At 31.9% G+C, this 16,246-nt stretch overlaps 2 protein-coding genes across 2 annotated transcripts; both read right to left on the bottom strand.

Annotated features, from left to right (window-relative positions):
* Positions 1-6,632: 6,632 nt before the first annotated feature.
* On the bottom strand, positions 6,633-9,170 carry LOC115972962 (GDSL esterase/lipase At5g37690-like). Its single transcript, XM_031093178.1, has 6 exons — positions 8,816-9,170; positions 8,548-8,675; positions 8,291-8,417; positions 8,017-8,129; positions 7,127-7,376; positions 6,633-7,036 (listed from the first exon to the last, which is right to left on the bottom strand). Exons 1-6 carry the CDS (start codon positions 9,045-9,047, stop codon positions 6,825-6,827), a joined length of 1,062 nt encoding a protein of 353 aa, XP_030949038.1. The 5' UTR covers positions 9,048-9,170; the 3' UTR covers positions 6,633-6,824.
* Positions 9,171-10,824: 1,654 nt separating this feature from the next.
* LOC115972961 lies at positions 10,825-15,847 on the bottom strand. The gene is made up of 6 exons (XM_031093177.1): positions 15,698-15,847; positions 15,071-15,157; positions 14,123-14,401; positions 13,265-13,426; positions 12,638-12,784; positions 10,825-11,211 (listed from the first exon to the last, which is right to left on the bottom strand). Exons 1-6 carry the CDS (start codon positions 15,845-15,847, stop codon positions 10,825-10,827), a joined length of 1,212 nt encoding a protein of 403 aa, XP_030949037.1.
* Positions 15,848-16,246: the final 399 nt, after the last annotated feature.

The following is a 16,246-nucleotide window of genomic DNA, read 5'->3' as shown; positions in this document are numbered from 1 at the left end:
CACTCTGAGATTATCTTGTGAACGACTAAATCCTGTGAATTAAAGCATTTTACGCTCTTTTCTTTCCCCAAAACTGTCAACGAGGGAGAAATTGAGTAGGTGTAATTTATTAATCTTTTGTATGAGGTGGAAAATTTGTCCTGACAAATGACAATAATGCAAGTTTATTCTAAGAAAGGTTCAAATCTTTCCTATTCTCTCAAAGGATAGGAAAGATTCAAACCTGGACCCTTTTTAAGCTCAATTGACATTTCTTAATGTGGTCTATAGATGTTCAATGTTCAAATTTCCTGTTTTCTAAGTATCGATTTATCCAAAAAAAAAAAAAAAAAAAAACCTAAAATTTTTTAAGCCATTAAAAAAAATTTTAATCCTAAATAATAATGAAATGTTAAACCTTTTCTAGGGAGTAATAAGGTGCACTTGACATGATACATGGTCAATTTAGAACACATGTTGTGCCCATATTGCCTCTACTACACAAATGCAGTAGAGACAAGCCAAATCCTAATGGGTATATGTGGCTCTAGCATTAGGGTCATGATCTTTTGTAGATATTGTTAAAGAAGCTTATATGGAAATTGACCTTTATTTACTTGCGAATTGTTGACACCAAGGTTGTTTCTTTCGCTTGAATCGGATGGTTGGCATCTAATTTATGCTAGCCCAAGTTCGATTAGGGAAGATGTTAGCTAATAAATTCCTTCATATCCAATGATACCCTTGTGAGCCCTATCCAGAGTAGTGTACCCATACCTCTTACCCATACCCATAGGTTTATACTGGGAAAACAAGGTGGGTTAGGTGGACTCCTTCCTATTCCCCTTTTGTTAAGATAAATATAGATGGATGCGTATGAGGTAATCCCGGGATTAGAGGTATTATGATAATAAGGTGGGCTAGGCACAAGTGGTATAATGAGAGATAAGGTGGGCTAGGCACAAGTGGAGATAAGGTGGGCTAGGCACAAGTGGTATAACGGGAGATAAAGATAAATGATTTTTTTTTTTTTTCCTTTTTTTATTCATTTGTAGAGAATTATGGGCCATAAGATTTGCACTAAAACTTGCTTTGGGATATGTGTTTCAAGAATGTTGACTCTCAAATAGCAATTAACATCATTATTTATAAAAAATTATTTATTTTCACAATATTTTCACAACAAATTTTAGGTAGTAATTTATTATTGACTTACTGGTTCTAATTTGAACCCATTACTTAAATTACTTTTTGGCCAATCAATAACAACTAATAGTAACATGCCACTTAAGATTTGTTGTGAAAATGTTGTAAAAATGTTGTGAACAAAACATTTTTCATATTTTCCACCAATTCATTTTTCCCTTGGCCATATGCTTTAATTTGTAAAGAGTTGATGAATTGAAAATGGATGATGATCCCTTAACACGCATATATATTGTGAAGCCAACTAATGTGTTGACATTTTGGTAGAAGGTAAAAGAACAGCATAATCCTTACTTTTTTTTTTGAGTCAAAAGCATAGCAACATGAGGCAATTAAGGAATATTATCCGTACCATTCTTTTTTCTAACATTTTTTGTAACACTAATTTTTTTGGACAATGTTTTGTATTGCCCAATATATATAATCTCCATTGAGAGGGAGAGAACATATTCGGAGAAACATGAATGAAGCAAAACCTCTTCCACTTCCAAATACCTGGCCCTATTATGAATCCAACTAAGAAGAGGTCAACACATATTGGGCCGCTTACATACCCGGATTCAAAATTCCAGCCTGGACCTGCGAAAATGACTCTCGGGTCCGCTGAGTACGTAAGTAATTATGGCGAACATCGTGGTTGATTAATTATCGCATTTCCTCAAACCCTAATTTCCTCTCTCTCTCTCTCTCTCTCTCTCTCTCTCTCCAGGTCCCCATATATAAATCAACCACCACCCCTCTCGTCTTCTCAAACCCCTGAAAACTAGATCTGAGCCTTTTAAACTTCTTTCAGTTTTGTATCTGTTTATTTTTGATATTGAATTCGTTGAAATGGTTTTTCATCGTTATTTGGAATTGCATCAACACTATGATTCTCCGTGCTCAATCAATAGCAATTGGGAATACGAAGGGATGCGAAATAAAAAAAATTCGCAAGGGTACCTCTGGACTGGCAGATTCAATTATCTCAGTGAATTCTCGCCATTTCTCGAGGTTCCACACTTCTTCATTCCCAGTTAATTCTCAAATAATTGTCTTTTTGTTATTGTTAGTTGTGGAAGTTGCTCGATGATGATTTTATTTATGCTTTAACCACACTGAAAAAAGAGAGTTTGAGAGTTTGGATTTGATTCTCTCTTTGGTGTAAGGCAATGGGAAACTAGTTTGCTTGTTGTGCTTGGTGGGTGCCTAATGATTCTTTTTTCTATGATTAGGAGGTTAGGTTTCTGCCTCTTTTTTTATAGAGAGAAGAAGAAGGCTCTGTCAAGCATTTCAAGTGGGTTCCCTTGGCGGCTTATATTTTAGAGGGTTTCTAATTCTACCACTTTCATCTTCTCTCATGTGGAAAAACTTTGGCCTTTGAACTGAGAGCAACGAAACGATACCTACATTTTTCATAACTAAATCTTATGAATTAGTATTTGATTATTTTCAAGTTTTTTTGATAGATTTGATTATATTCAAGTTTATATTTATATTCAAATGCGGACACTAACGTGGGTGTTGGGCAAAAATTATTTTTATGAGTTTATTTTACTATTCAATTTATTTTTATTACTATTTATTGTTATCCTTTATTTTTTGGTCTCACTGTATGATTTTTATTTCTTAGAACTATCTATTTGTACTAACGTATTATTTCAATTAATTTTTACTTTTATCTACTACATTTAAATTTTTTTTTTTTTAATTTTAACAAAATAATTGGATTTCAAACTAACTGAATTGATAAAATCACATGCTCATTCATTCTAATAGAATTTTATGCAATCAAATTAATAATATAATGATAAATATTTTTCACAGGAAATTGCACTTGGTATTAGGGATGGGATTTTCATTGCTCAAAATACTTGCATTTCCTTTCTCTTTCATGTGTTACATTAACGGTGGACCAATAAAAATGTGGATTGCTTTCAATGAGAGTCTATACACATTCTATGATAAAAATTCCACAGTTTTCATGAAAAATCAGGAGGTCAATATTTGGTATCAAAGCTGAAAGCTAAATCTTGAAGTTGATGCCACAAACTCATCCTTAATAATCTCTCATACATGTGTGAGTTATTGCTCCTCAATGGGCCATGAACAAGTTCTTGTACCTCTTCAAGCCTGTTTTTTTTCTCCTTCAATAGTTTTTACTTCATTGCGCATCATCTAGGCTCCCGTGCCATCCATGAAACCATTTGCCAACCACTCAACCTCATCCTTGCACATCAACCTCTGTAAACCTTGTGTTGTGCCGTTTTTTTTTATTTAGCATCATTGACAATATCACTTTATTTCCAAGATCATTTGTGTAGGTTTTGTGGCCTTGTGCAATGTGCACTTGTTTATGCTCACAAGTACACGCGCATCAGCCTCACCTCTACTCTGCAAGGGACCTTACCTCATAGGCTCACACCACCATTAACTCTTAAGGCTTCGTATTGGAGTTTATAAAGGAATGTAATAAAATAGAATGATCATCAACGAATGAAAAAAAGGAAGGGAATAGAATGTATTTAAACAAGAGAAATGAATGGAAAAGAAAAGAATATAATAGAATTAAGTAAGCTTATGTGGATCTTTTAAAATAAAGAAATGGAACGTAATTAGTCTTGTTAGGGAGTGACATAGAGGGAAATGAATAGAATTATTTTATGATAATATTATTATTAGACGCTTATTTTAAAATAAAAAGTTAAATATATAGCGGTATTTTGGGAGTTTTAGTAAAAATTTATTAAATTTAATTCCATCCTTTCGAATTTTTGAGAAATGAAAATTTGAGATTTTAAAAAGATAGAGATGAATGACTAATGAATATTCTCTTCTATCCATTCTATTTCACTTCACTTAAACTTTCAAATAAGAGAGTGAATTTTTCATTTCTTCTATTAAAACACTCTCAAAAAAAAAGAAGAGAAGAATATTCTAAAGGTATTATTTTTTTATTTTTTATTTTATTCCATTCTCTTGTTCCAATTGGATGATGCTAATACAACTTTATCCCCAAAAAAATATTATTATTTCCAAATTGTCAAATAGAAATTTGAAACTTTCACGTAATTTTAAAAAAATTATATAAATAATGGGAACAATGCTTATTATAAATAGTTAAGGGGGACACCGTTTAATTTTGTGGTTTAGGGCAGGCATTGTAGCTGCACTATGTCAAAGGTAAGAAAAGTACAATATACTCAAAACTTCTAAAAATCCCAAAAATATTCTAACTAAAATTACCATGCAAATATCTCAAACTAATGAATCAATTACACACAAGAATACCAAGATAGATTAAAAAACCTTCTCAACTTGTAGGGAAAAGCCACAAGACCAGCTTTGAAAATTTTCACTATTATCAATTGGGTAGTATTAACGAGCACCTTTGCTTTATGCCAGATTTTTTACTAGCTTTATAGGGTGTACCGGTGTAGAGCTTATAAAATTAACTTTTTAAGTTCCACTTGTCACGTCAGTAATATTTTCAATCCCCTCATTGTTCACTTTTCAGTCACCTCTCCTTAGTAGCTTGATCCTAACACAGCACAACCATATTTAGGAAAAAATTGTACAATTTCCATTCCATTCTTGATATTCATATATCACATTGGGGAGGGCCAATGACTCAATTAATTACGGTCAGATTCTTTAACAAGGAAATATGCCTTATTTGTTTTGTTTTTGTTTTTGTTTATTGTTTATTGTTTTTGTTTTTTTTGAGTTCCACTTATCACTTAAGTAATATTTTTAGCCATCTCATCAATTTATATCAATTTTTTATTAGGTACAATAAATCATCCTTAATGAGCACTTTACGGTGCTTGTTAACATTCCCCTAATGAATTTACTCAAACCTACTCAATTGTAATGAATCTATTAGCTTTTTGTCATCTCATTGCTCACTTCTCAATCACCTTTCCTCAGTTGTCTGATCCTAACATAGTTGTATTCAGAAAAAAAATTGTACAATTGCCATTCCTTATTGATATTCAGAAATCACATTGGGGAGGGCCCTTGACTCAATTAATTTCGGTCAAAAACTTTAACGAGGAAATATGCCTTATTTTTTTGTTTTTTGAGTTCCACTTATCACTTTAATAATATTTTTATTCTGCTCATCAATTTATACCAATTTTTTATTAGGTGAACCCCACAATAAATCATCCTTAATGAGCACTTTATGGTGCCTATTAACATTTCACTAATGAATCTACTCAAACCTACTTAATTTTAATGAACCTATTAGCTTTTTGTCATCTCACTGCTCACTTCTCAATCACATCTCCTCAATAGTCTGATCCTGACAAAGCTGTATTCAGAAAAAATTGTACAATTGCCATTCCTTCTTGATATTCATATATCACATTAGGAAGGGCCCATGACTCAATTAATTACAAACAAAAACTTTAACCAGGAAATATGTCTTTTTTTTTTTTTTTTTTTCAATATACATTAAGGGTGGTGTTAACGGGTATTGTAAGGGCCCATTTTGAAGTAGTTTTATGTCAAATCATTTCACTTTATGTTAGATTTTTGATCAGTTTTATAGAGTGTAGGGTGTAGAGCCAATAAAACTAACTTTTTGAGTTCTATTTGTCACTTCAGTAATATTTCAATTTCCTTATCAATTTATATCAATTTTTTATTTGATAGACCCACAATAAATCATCCTTAACGAGCACCTTACGGCGCCTGTTAACATTTCACTAATGAATCTACTCAAACCTACTCAATTTTAATGAATCTACTAGCTTTTTGTCATCTCATTGCTCACTTCTCAGTCACCCTTCCTCAGTAGTCTGATCCTGACACAGCAGCATTTGGAAATAATTGTACAATTGCCATTCCTTCTTGATATTCATATATCACATTGGGAAGGCTCATGACTCAATTAATCACAGTCAGAAACTCTAAGGAGGAAATATGCCTTATTTTGTTTTTATTTTTATTTTTTGAGTTTCACTTATCACTTCAGTAATACCTTTAGTCCCCCTGTCAGAGAAAAGTCTTGGTCTTGCTACATTTGCTTTGCTTCAACATGTCTTCTGTTTTTATAAGATGAAGCACTTGTAGTGATGAGTGAAACAATATAAGATGAAAACTTATCTTTCTTTAAGGAAAGGATTCTTAGGATTTCTGCAATATCCGCCCAAGAATTCAAACTCATGATAACTAATCACCAAATCATTGGCTACCTGCTTCCTTGTTGGTTTGAGTATAGGATATGAGACTTTGTAAAGTCTAACCTGCAGGATTGACAAGAAAAATTTGCAATCATAACATGGAATCCTCCAGATTTTGAAAGTTAACTTCAAAATTAACCGGAGCCGGTACAGATAACCTTCATTAATAATAGTAACTTTTAGTATTTCAATAATTTACTCAACAAATAGCAGACACAAGCTTTGCAGTATCAATGATAATTCCACAGGATTCCTTAATCGTCTGCCAAAGAGTTTCAATGATTTCTATTACTCAAATACTATTTTGTATTGCTAATATTGTGCTCACTCAATATTTTAGATACAATTATCGGAGAAGCTTGTGTTTCGACAAGACATAGCTGGAAACAAACTTTTCCTTGGCTTTGCTAAATAATTAATAGGGATACATCAACCGTATGCATTTAGGGTATTTTTACTATTGATATATGATCAATTTGAGGGAGTAGGTGCAATGGATGGAGCAGCAGAAAACAGGAGGGAGAAGAATTCTTCAGCAAGTATTGCATTTGCTTTGTCCGAGGGGTGGAATGCATCCCAGAATACATAGTCACTGCGATTACTACATAACTTCGAGTTAGGCAGGCATAGCCCTCCAATGGATGAGTCTACGTTGCAACACGATGTATTAGAAACCTTAAAACCTGCAGAAGAAGAAAAGAATGATGTTTAAGACATTGTTTACATTGTCAAACTAGTATGTTTTGAGGCTGAAAAGAGAGTATTGGATTTACCATATTTACTAGGATTATCGATCAAGTCTAGAACTGCTGCGTATGTATCTGCAAATATTAGTTCTGCATTTGGAAGGTGCTGGCTGAGAGAGGCGAATAGCTTTTGTACACCGGAGTTGAAGTCCAGAGCCCATTGATTGACTCTCTTCAAGCATTCGCCTTTCTTTGATTTCACCCTCTGAGAAGGAATGCAGCCTAGAGGGCTAAGACCATGAAAGACCATCTTTCGTGCACCGAGTTGGTAGAGCCTCTTAACACATGCAAGTTCAGGTTCTCATATATCACTAAATTGTAAATTTGACTTATTAAAGTAATGATAGTTATGGTCGTTATATTCGAAATAGATTAATTCAGTGTTACTATTTCCTACTAGCTTAATTTTGTGAGAAATTTATAAGTCATCCTTATATTCAACAGTTTTGAATCAAAACCACCATATTTTTGATATCTTGAAAAAATAATGGTTTATACTTTATAGTGACTAATAATTGTGGAATAATTCTCTCCATCATATTTATGATCAATCTTGGCCAAAATGTTAAGAAATGCACCATGTAAGTGTTCTTATTCTTTTTAGATTTAAAGACTAACATAAAACAGCCAAGGATTAAACACTTTACCTATAAAGAATAGCAAAACTCTATTTTAAAACTTCCTTGTAGGTGATAAGATTGGTCAGTGGTTGTGACATGCAGGCAATTTCACACAACTTTGAAGAAGAACATTACATTATAATTATGTACTACAAACTTTCAAGAAACTACTCCTATGAAGCCTTTCTGATAGATTGTTCCATTTTTTTCTCAATGCAAGTGATTCCACATTCATGTCTCTTATACGCTTTTAAGAGGCCAGATAAATAAATTAATGGGGATGATAAAACTTTTTACCGAAAGTTGTTTGTCCAGGGTGGAGATTAAGAGGTCCGTAAACTCGTCGGATGTGTATTGTTGACCATCTGGTAAAAAGGGCTGCAAGAAATTGTTGACATAGTCATTGCTTCCTGCAAAATCAGTTTAAAAAAGATAATAATTTTTTAGTTGAAGATTTGAATTGCTTTAATTGTTATTCACTTTAGTTTCTTGCTTCTGTGAATAGTAGTTTTAATAGAAATTGCCAAACATGGGGAAGTGCTATAATACTCAGCAATGCTGGAGTAATTACCAATTCCAATGAAGTACATGGCTTCATTGCATAGCTTGTTTGCTGCCACTTCCCCTATTTTTTTCTTCATTGTTTCCTTAGTCTTCTCAAAGTATTTGATCTGATCATCAAAGGATAATCTCTGAATCTACATTGCAGAAAACAAGATCAAGAATATTTGGGAAAATGGTCAATACTGTAAATGAGGAAATTAAATAAAAGTTGTCTAGTCAATTCGAAAGCAAAAATAAATCGTTTTTAAAAGAATGTGTTATTACAAAATAAAGTCCAGTGTCATTGAGAATTCCTGCTCCGCCGGATGCATAATTAACCCCTTTAAGGACTGCATCATCATTTTGCGACAAAGAAAGATAAGGTGGTGGTGAAGAAATCCCAAGTTTTTCCGCTACAAAATTTATAAAAAAAGATACCATTAGTGGAAGACAACATCAAGTTGCATAAAAAGCTTCAATGCAATTCAGAGAAATCAAGCAAAGAAAGAAAAAGGAAAAGATGGGCATTGTAATTTAGGGGTAATTAACATACAAACGATATCACCAATAGTCCTCCCATTTGTGAACCTCCCAGTGGCCTGGCCACCAACATAATCAATCCCATAAAAAGGGAAATTTGATTTTGCAAGAGATTGCAGATAATTGTTGTTTCCAACTTCTGTTAATGAGTCACCAAAGATAAATGTGACTGGTGATGCTGCTGATGCCATGGATGCTGTGGCTGCAAAAATCAATGCAGCAAAAGCTAGCCTTGGCATGGCCATCTTAATTTCACTTTAGTCTCACTTGTGGGTTTTTTAAAAGGAGTGGCAGTCGGTAACGTGGATTTATAGTATGTTCAGAAATGGTGCACGATCATTTTAAGTCATGTCCAGTTCTCCAAGTTTGCACATATTAGGTGACAATTTTCAAAACCATAGTTTATGCAATAGGTGTAAGCTTTAAATGGCCTGAAACGTTTTGTTGAGTGCAATTTATGGTCTAGGAGTGTCTCTCTAGGAGTTGGCCAACTCTGCAACTGCAACTCACCTCATTAAGTCATCGAAGTTGGCTTTGTTAGGTTTTGCACTTGGCGTGAAAATGGCAATGAAATGTTTCTAGTTACTTCTAAAAGGCAAAACTGTCCTTTAACAGTAAGCATTTGAATGAATTGGCTTACAAGTATCCAACTGCTTCTAAGTTCTAAAAGCTCAATCTCATTTCTAGCGAAAGCATCATATCAGATTGACACACAAGTGACGCAACTATGATCTATTGGCCTATCACGCTAGACCACATAATGAAAATATTCATCTACGATTCTCAATGTATATATATATATATATATATATATATATTCATCTACAATATTTTGAAAAATAATGTTAAAAAAAGAAAAAAAAAATTGAACACAATTGAAATTTGATTAAGAGAACATGAGAAGACGAAAATGTAAGGCATTCCATCCTAGACTAACAAGATAAGAAGTTTGAATCACTTGAGTCAAATTTTTTTTCTTCCTGAAATTTTTTGTCCTTTCTCAATATGATTAATCTTCAAAATACTCGTTTTTAATCAGTGGTTTATATCTTTTTCGAATTTAGATAATTTACAATGTATGTACTGCAGATATGAAGAGAAATATGTCAAAATTTTCTAGTTTATAATTTTTATAGAAAATTTGACCTATTTTCCCTCTTAGGTATGACCTATTGACATTCATTATCTATGCCACGTGGCACGTTCTGCTGTGAGGTATGATTTGCTTTGAGGTACACCCTCTAATCTAAAAAAATTAAAAAAAAAAAATTGTATAAATAAGATATTTCCTATTAAGGATTTCAATTTTAGATGTCATAGTGTTCAAATGTCATGTATAGTCATTACAGGCATAATTTATGTTTATTTTAAGTTTTTAAAATAAATAATAATTATCCAAATCTTTAGAAATTTATCTAAAATCAAAATTTAAATATTATTTTCCTCCTAACACAATAAGAACATGCATGTAGGAGTTTTCCTTTACGATTTGAACACGGACACACTTAAAGTTTTGGAGTGTCTTTTTTCGTTTTTTATTTTTATTTTTTTAAATAGGTACAACAAAATTTCATTCTATAGTAACTGCTCAATGATAATTGCTTTTTATCATCAAGCCAAAGTATCAGTTGCTTTTTGATATAGAGGGGTTTGAATCCTATATCTTTCATTTGACAATAAATTTTTTTACCAATTGAGTTAATTGAATCCGCAGTGTCTTTGCTTCTTTGTAGAGGAGGATAGTGGAGCGTTTAGTAGGGAAAAAAAAACATTAATACTTTTGATTGCTGCCTTGTTGAGAAGCTTCAATTTTCTATTGATTTCTAATAATTTAAGTTTTTCTAGCTTCAGCTCTGATATCTACACTACTCAAACCAAGCAAAACTATCCTCACCTTTTACGTGGAAGGCATCAACTAAATTTTAGAGGGTTATATATATATATATATATTTTTTTTTTTTTTAAATATTTATTTATTGCTAAAAAATTGTTGGCATCAATAAATCTTGTAGTTTTCACTTCTCATGGACAAAAAAGACCTCCACCAGGCCCTCCAAAGTAGAACACAGGCTCAATTGCAAGACTCTTTTGGTAATTAAGAGCAGTGTAGCAATTGGGTTCCTCGGCATTACTACGTACCCATATAGGGTACTTCGTAAGGAGGTTATAATCCACGATTCTAAGTCTATCAATGTAACATGCTGATCCCCACAAACCATATGCATAATTTCCACTCCCCATGGCTGTTGTAGTGTGGGGTTTAACTCCCTTGATGTTTTTGCTATTAACATCCCCTCCCCATTGAACTATTCTGGCTTTCCTTTGCAAATGATTGAAGATTTCATAGGGCCAATACCCTATCACCTTGTCTTCTCCATATACTAGCCACCATTTTCTGGTTTCTGGTAACTAAAGCAAAACATTGGATTTTATACAAACAATTAAATATCATCATCATCATCATCATCATCATCTACTCAAAAAAAAAAAAAAAAAAAATCCTAGTCCCAAATTTTTTAGGATCGACTACGTATTCTTAACAAATTAATTAGAGTTGATCACATGTATTATTTTTCACAATTTTATTATATTTGACGTCATACTTTCTGTCTTCTGTTAATCCTTTAATTCACTTGTCTCATTTTCCATTTCAATTAATGTTATTTCTGGTATTTTTCTATATTTTTTGATTTTATCAATTTGAATCAACTCAATATTTTTTATCAAATAATTTTAATCATTCCTCAAAATTATTCTTTCCTTTATAATATGCAAGCCATAGATTCAAGATGTGAGTTATCACTTTATTATTATTCCATTACCCAACTTTAGCACGCTTCTCGATTTTCACCACTATTTCTTATATATTCCTTTGAATTTTTTTTTTGGTTCACCTTCTTCGCATTTTACAATTTCTAATGCAACTAACTGATGTATTCCCCCATAAATATTCAAATTTTCTTGTATGGGTTGTCAATTGTAGAGGCCATGTTGAATAATATCAAAGCCGCATATAAAAATTTATTTATATTATTACTTTTGAAGAGGCTTTCATATTCCAGTTTTTTGATCTCCTTTTGTAGTTTTTATTATGGTTTCTTTGAATTTTCATCACCTTTTTCCTGTTTTTTTAAGGAGAGTTTGATGAATCGAATAAAAAACCTTTAACAAAGGCATATAAAAAGTTTATACTATTAAATTTACAGAACTTTATTTTTTTATTTTGTAGGCTTGAATCCATATATAAAATTGAAGCAATTTGACTTTTGGTTAATTTTATAATATTGTGCCACATAAGTTTGCCATATCAAAATTTTACACATCACTATTTTAATATATAATTGAATTTGAATTCTATTCGTATCTAAACCATATATTAGAATCTTAACACATTATATTTTCTTTAAATGGTAAAAAAAACTCCATATAGTTTCATATACAAACACAATTATAGTAAATGTCAGTTAATAACTCTTATAACTATCAAATTTCATATTTAGACATAAAATAAAAGATAGAAAAAAATCATATTATGTCAAAACTTTTTCATGCATTGCATTAGTTACTAATTAGTGTGTTTATATATATTATGGTTTTTTTTTAACCTCTTTTTTCCCCATTCTTTTTCAAGAAGGTGTGAGGAATCCATATAAAAATCTTTATTCAAAGATAACAACCTCTTAGCAAGAGAGAGTAACCACTTATTGCAAGGAGATGAAGATAATTGGAGCAACCATTACTTCTAGGACACAATATAGTACATGATGTTGGAAGACACAATATAGCACACGATGTTGGGGGGAGAGAGAGAGAGAGAGATTCATATTTTCATTACCTGGTAAATTTGGATTTGGATCTCATATTGTTTTCCTCGTTCTTGTGATGTAGGTTGAATAGGTGCACCTAATTCGTACCTTGGGTTGATTTGTACAAACCCAGAGCAAATGAGATTAATGCAACCTGTCTTCTGGTACGCATCCATCTAAGCAAAAAAATTAAAAAGAATAAATTAAAATCTATTCCTAACTAATTAATATTAGTTTCTAGAAGAAAACTAAGATTGTTGGTTTTTTATACTTTTATTTGTTGTATATTGAAAACTCACAATTTTTGTTTTGATAAATTTGATAGTTATAATGGAGGAGAAGAGATTCGAATTTGGATAGTCTCAATTGAAAACACCAAAATATATCAACTGAGTTACATGCCTCTTTATGAAAACCCACACATAAAGTATCAAAAATATAATTGAGTTGCCATTTCCCCTCTTTGGCTTAGCAAAAATGTACTTACAGTCCATCGTATATATAATCGAGGTTGTGAATAACTAAATAACTTTGGGTTGACCTAGAAAAAGAGGAAACGATATTACCAAATCTTGAGAAAAAAAAATTGTAACTGATACTATACACTTTACATATCTATTAGAAAATAGGGTTAACGTTTTGTTTAATGAACCAACCATCCATCCTGCTTCAATACTTTCAAAACCATCGTTAGGGCCATTTTTAATCCAAATTTGAGCAGTAGTGTATTCATCGGGCGAATCAACTCTTGGATTCCAGACATTTATAACTCCTCTAGCACCCACAAAACCATATCCTTTTGTAAAAAGATATGCCGCCTGGTTCACAAGCATCACTAAACAATTAAGCTGAATTTAAAAGTAGGACCAATCTCAACATGAAAATTTTTATTAACTAAATGCAAAAATTAAATTAATTAAAATTTAAAAATCCAGAAATATTTTTTTTAAAAAATATTTTGATTAGAAATCACGAAATATTTTGGAACAAACTTGCATGTTAGATTCCTTTTTTTTATTATTTATTTTTATTTGTGGTGGGCAACATAAGAATACACATGGTGACAAAATCTTTTTGGGTGAATTTGGGAAGAAACCTTCGAAAAATAATGCATAATTTCCCCATGAGTTAATCTTCAATGGAAAACCTTTATTAAAAAAAAAATTATCAACTAATCACTAAATATGTTGATGCATCGATGTTTAGATCTAGTATATATATGGTCAAAATCAAGTTACATCTATTGAAAATTTTTGTTTATATTACTACAACACTCAATAACTTTTTGTGTATAACCATTTCATCTATAAAATGTTTAATTTTTTTTCTTGTAATTTAAAATTATTCACAAAATGGAGTGTTTATGATAGTAAATTATATTTAATCCAACATGTAAAAAAACATGTGTAATTCAATTGTGTTGTGCTTGTGTCCATTAGCACAAGTACATATCTAAATGAAGTCTATGACAAAACAAATATATCTATTATTAGGCTCTTATAAAGTATAATTACCGAGTGGTTGGGTGGAGGAAAGACTTGGATTTTGCTGCCGTTATTGCCACTACTTTTGTCATTTGTTGAATTTACAATAGAGGAAGTCCGTGGTCCTTCCCTTCCAAAGTGCTCGAGGGAAGTAGCCCTTAATAATTCTTGCCTACTAATTCTACGAATGGGAATGGTTCCCTTTGAACAACTTCCACTTTTGTGCCAAGTTTGAGACAACACTTGCAGAGATGACTCGTTTTTAAAACTAATGGTAGTGTCAAATGGAAAACTATTATTCGGTTTCATCTGCAAATTACATGAAGCATTATACTATATAGTGGGACAAAATGGGCTTTTGCCCTTTTTGGGCAAATTAATTAGCCTTTTTCCCTTCTTCCCAAATTAAATAGGGAAATGCCCATCTTTTGAAAATCGAGTTTCTCAAAATCGAGTTAAAAAAAAAAAAAAAAATTCTGGAACCCTATAGTGACGTTTTTAAGGACTTATTGTGACGATTTCATGGATATCAAATTACAAAACGTCACTATAGGTCTTTATAAACGTCACTATAGGTCCTTGAAAACGTCACTATAGGGTTTAAATCGATTTTGAAAAACTCGATTTTCAAAAGAAGGGTATATCCCTATTTAGTTTGGGAAGAAGGGCAAAAGACTAATTAATTTGCCCCAAAAGGGCAGAAGCCCATTTTGTCCCTATATAGTGAGTATGCATGCAAGTTTAGTAAAGTATTGGGAACGAGCAGAGAAATAAAATGAATAATATATATAGTTGGATCTAATTCTAGAAGTGCATTGAAGGAATTAAGAATTTAAAAATGCCTAGAGTTCCAATTATAACTTCACAATGGGATTCATAAATTACATTTTGTTGCATCATCAGAAAACACATACACAGATTTTTTAAATAAATAATCTCTTATACAGAGAGATAATAAGGTTATGAAAGTAAATATACCTGAATTATATGGTTCCTTAATGCAGGGTGATCAAAAGCGGGTTGCTTGTAGATGTCAACACAATCAATAATATCTCCATCTTCACTCTAGAAGAACCATAAATGCTTAGCAATACATGGTTAATAGCATTGATATCCTTTCTATTTAAAATGGATCCACTTACGGTTTAGATTAAATATTACAAATTTAGTAGTGCACGATGTATCTAATGATATGTCATTTAAAATTTTAAATGACGTGACAATCTGTTTACAATTAGATTCAATGACACTAACACAACACGGGACACACTAGCAATGCTTGAAAAATTAGAATATGACACAGTGGAGAGACAACAGTTTATTAATATACATCATTAGGTAGATTTTATTTATTTATAGGCATACTTTATGTTTATTTTATATTTTCAAAATAAATAAATACTATCTAAGACTTTAGAAATATATCTAAAATTTAAATTTATTTTCCTCTTAACACAATAAGAACAAGCATGGATTAGTTTTGATGTGTTGAATACATGGACACAGAGAATTACAGTGTGTTTAGACTTGTGTTTTTTTTAATGTATGAAAGTGTTTATACTTGTTATTATAAGAGGATAGAAGAAAGTTAGTAGAAAAATATACCTTAATACTTTTGATTGCTAGCTTGTTCAGAACCATCAATTTCCTGTCGACTTCTGATAAATTTTGTATAGCTTTAGTTTTCACATCTACACTACTCAAAACAAGAAAGGTTATCACAAACAAAAATATTAGAGTAATTCTTTTTCCCATACTCTCTTTCTCTTTCTCTATCTCAAACAAACAAACAAACTAAACACAAGGAGAATATCAAGAAACCATGAGACATATATAGGCTAGTTTGACCTAGAGAAGGATAATATTAATTCTTAATGAAACGTTGCACAGTTGTCGATGATTGGGTCAGGGCGGAGGGAGGCTAGGGGGCCATGGCCTCCTTAGGCGCCGTTTGGTCACCATGTTTAAAAACTAGTGTTCAGTGTTTGAACACTGAACACTAGTGTCCAAAAACCAAAAAAATGTGTTTGGTGTATCAGTCCTATTCCTTCTTGTTTGGAAAATATTGTTCAAAAACCAATGTTAAAAAACCCATTTTTGAAATCACCTCTGGACCCTGGACAGTTTTTAAACAACAAGGACTAGTGCTCTGTG

Source organism: Quercus lobata, unplaced genomic scaffold, assembly GCF_001633185.2.
Source record: "Quercus lobata isolate SW786 unplaced genomic scaffold, ValleyOak3.0 Primary Assembly Scq3eQI_100, whole genome shotgun sequence".
Lineage (NCBI taxonomy): Eukaryota > Viridiplantae > Streptophyta > Magnoliopsida > Fagales > Fagaceae > Quercus > Quercus lobata.
This window is presented reverse-complemented; position numbering and strand designations above follow the sequence as displayed.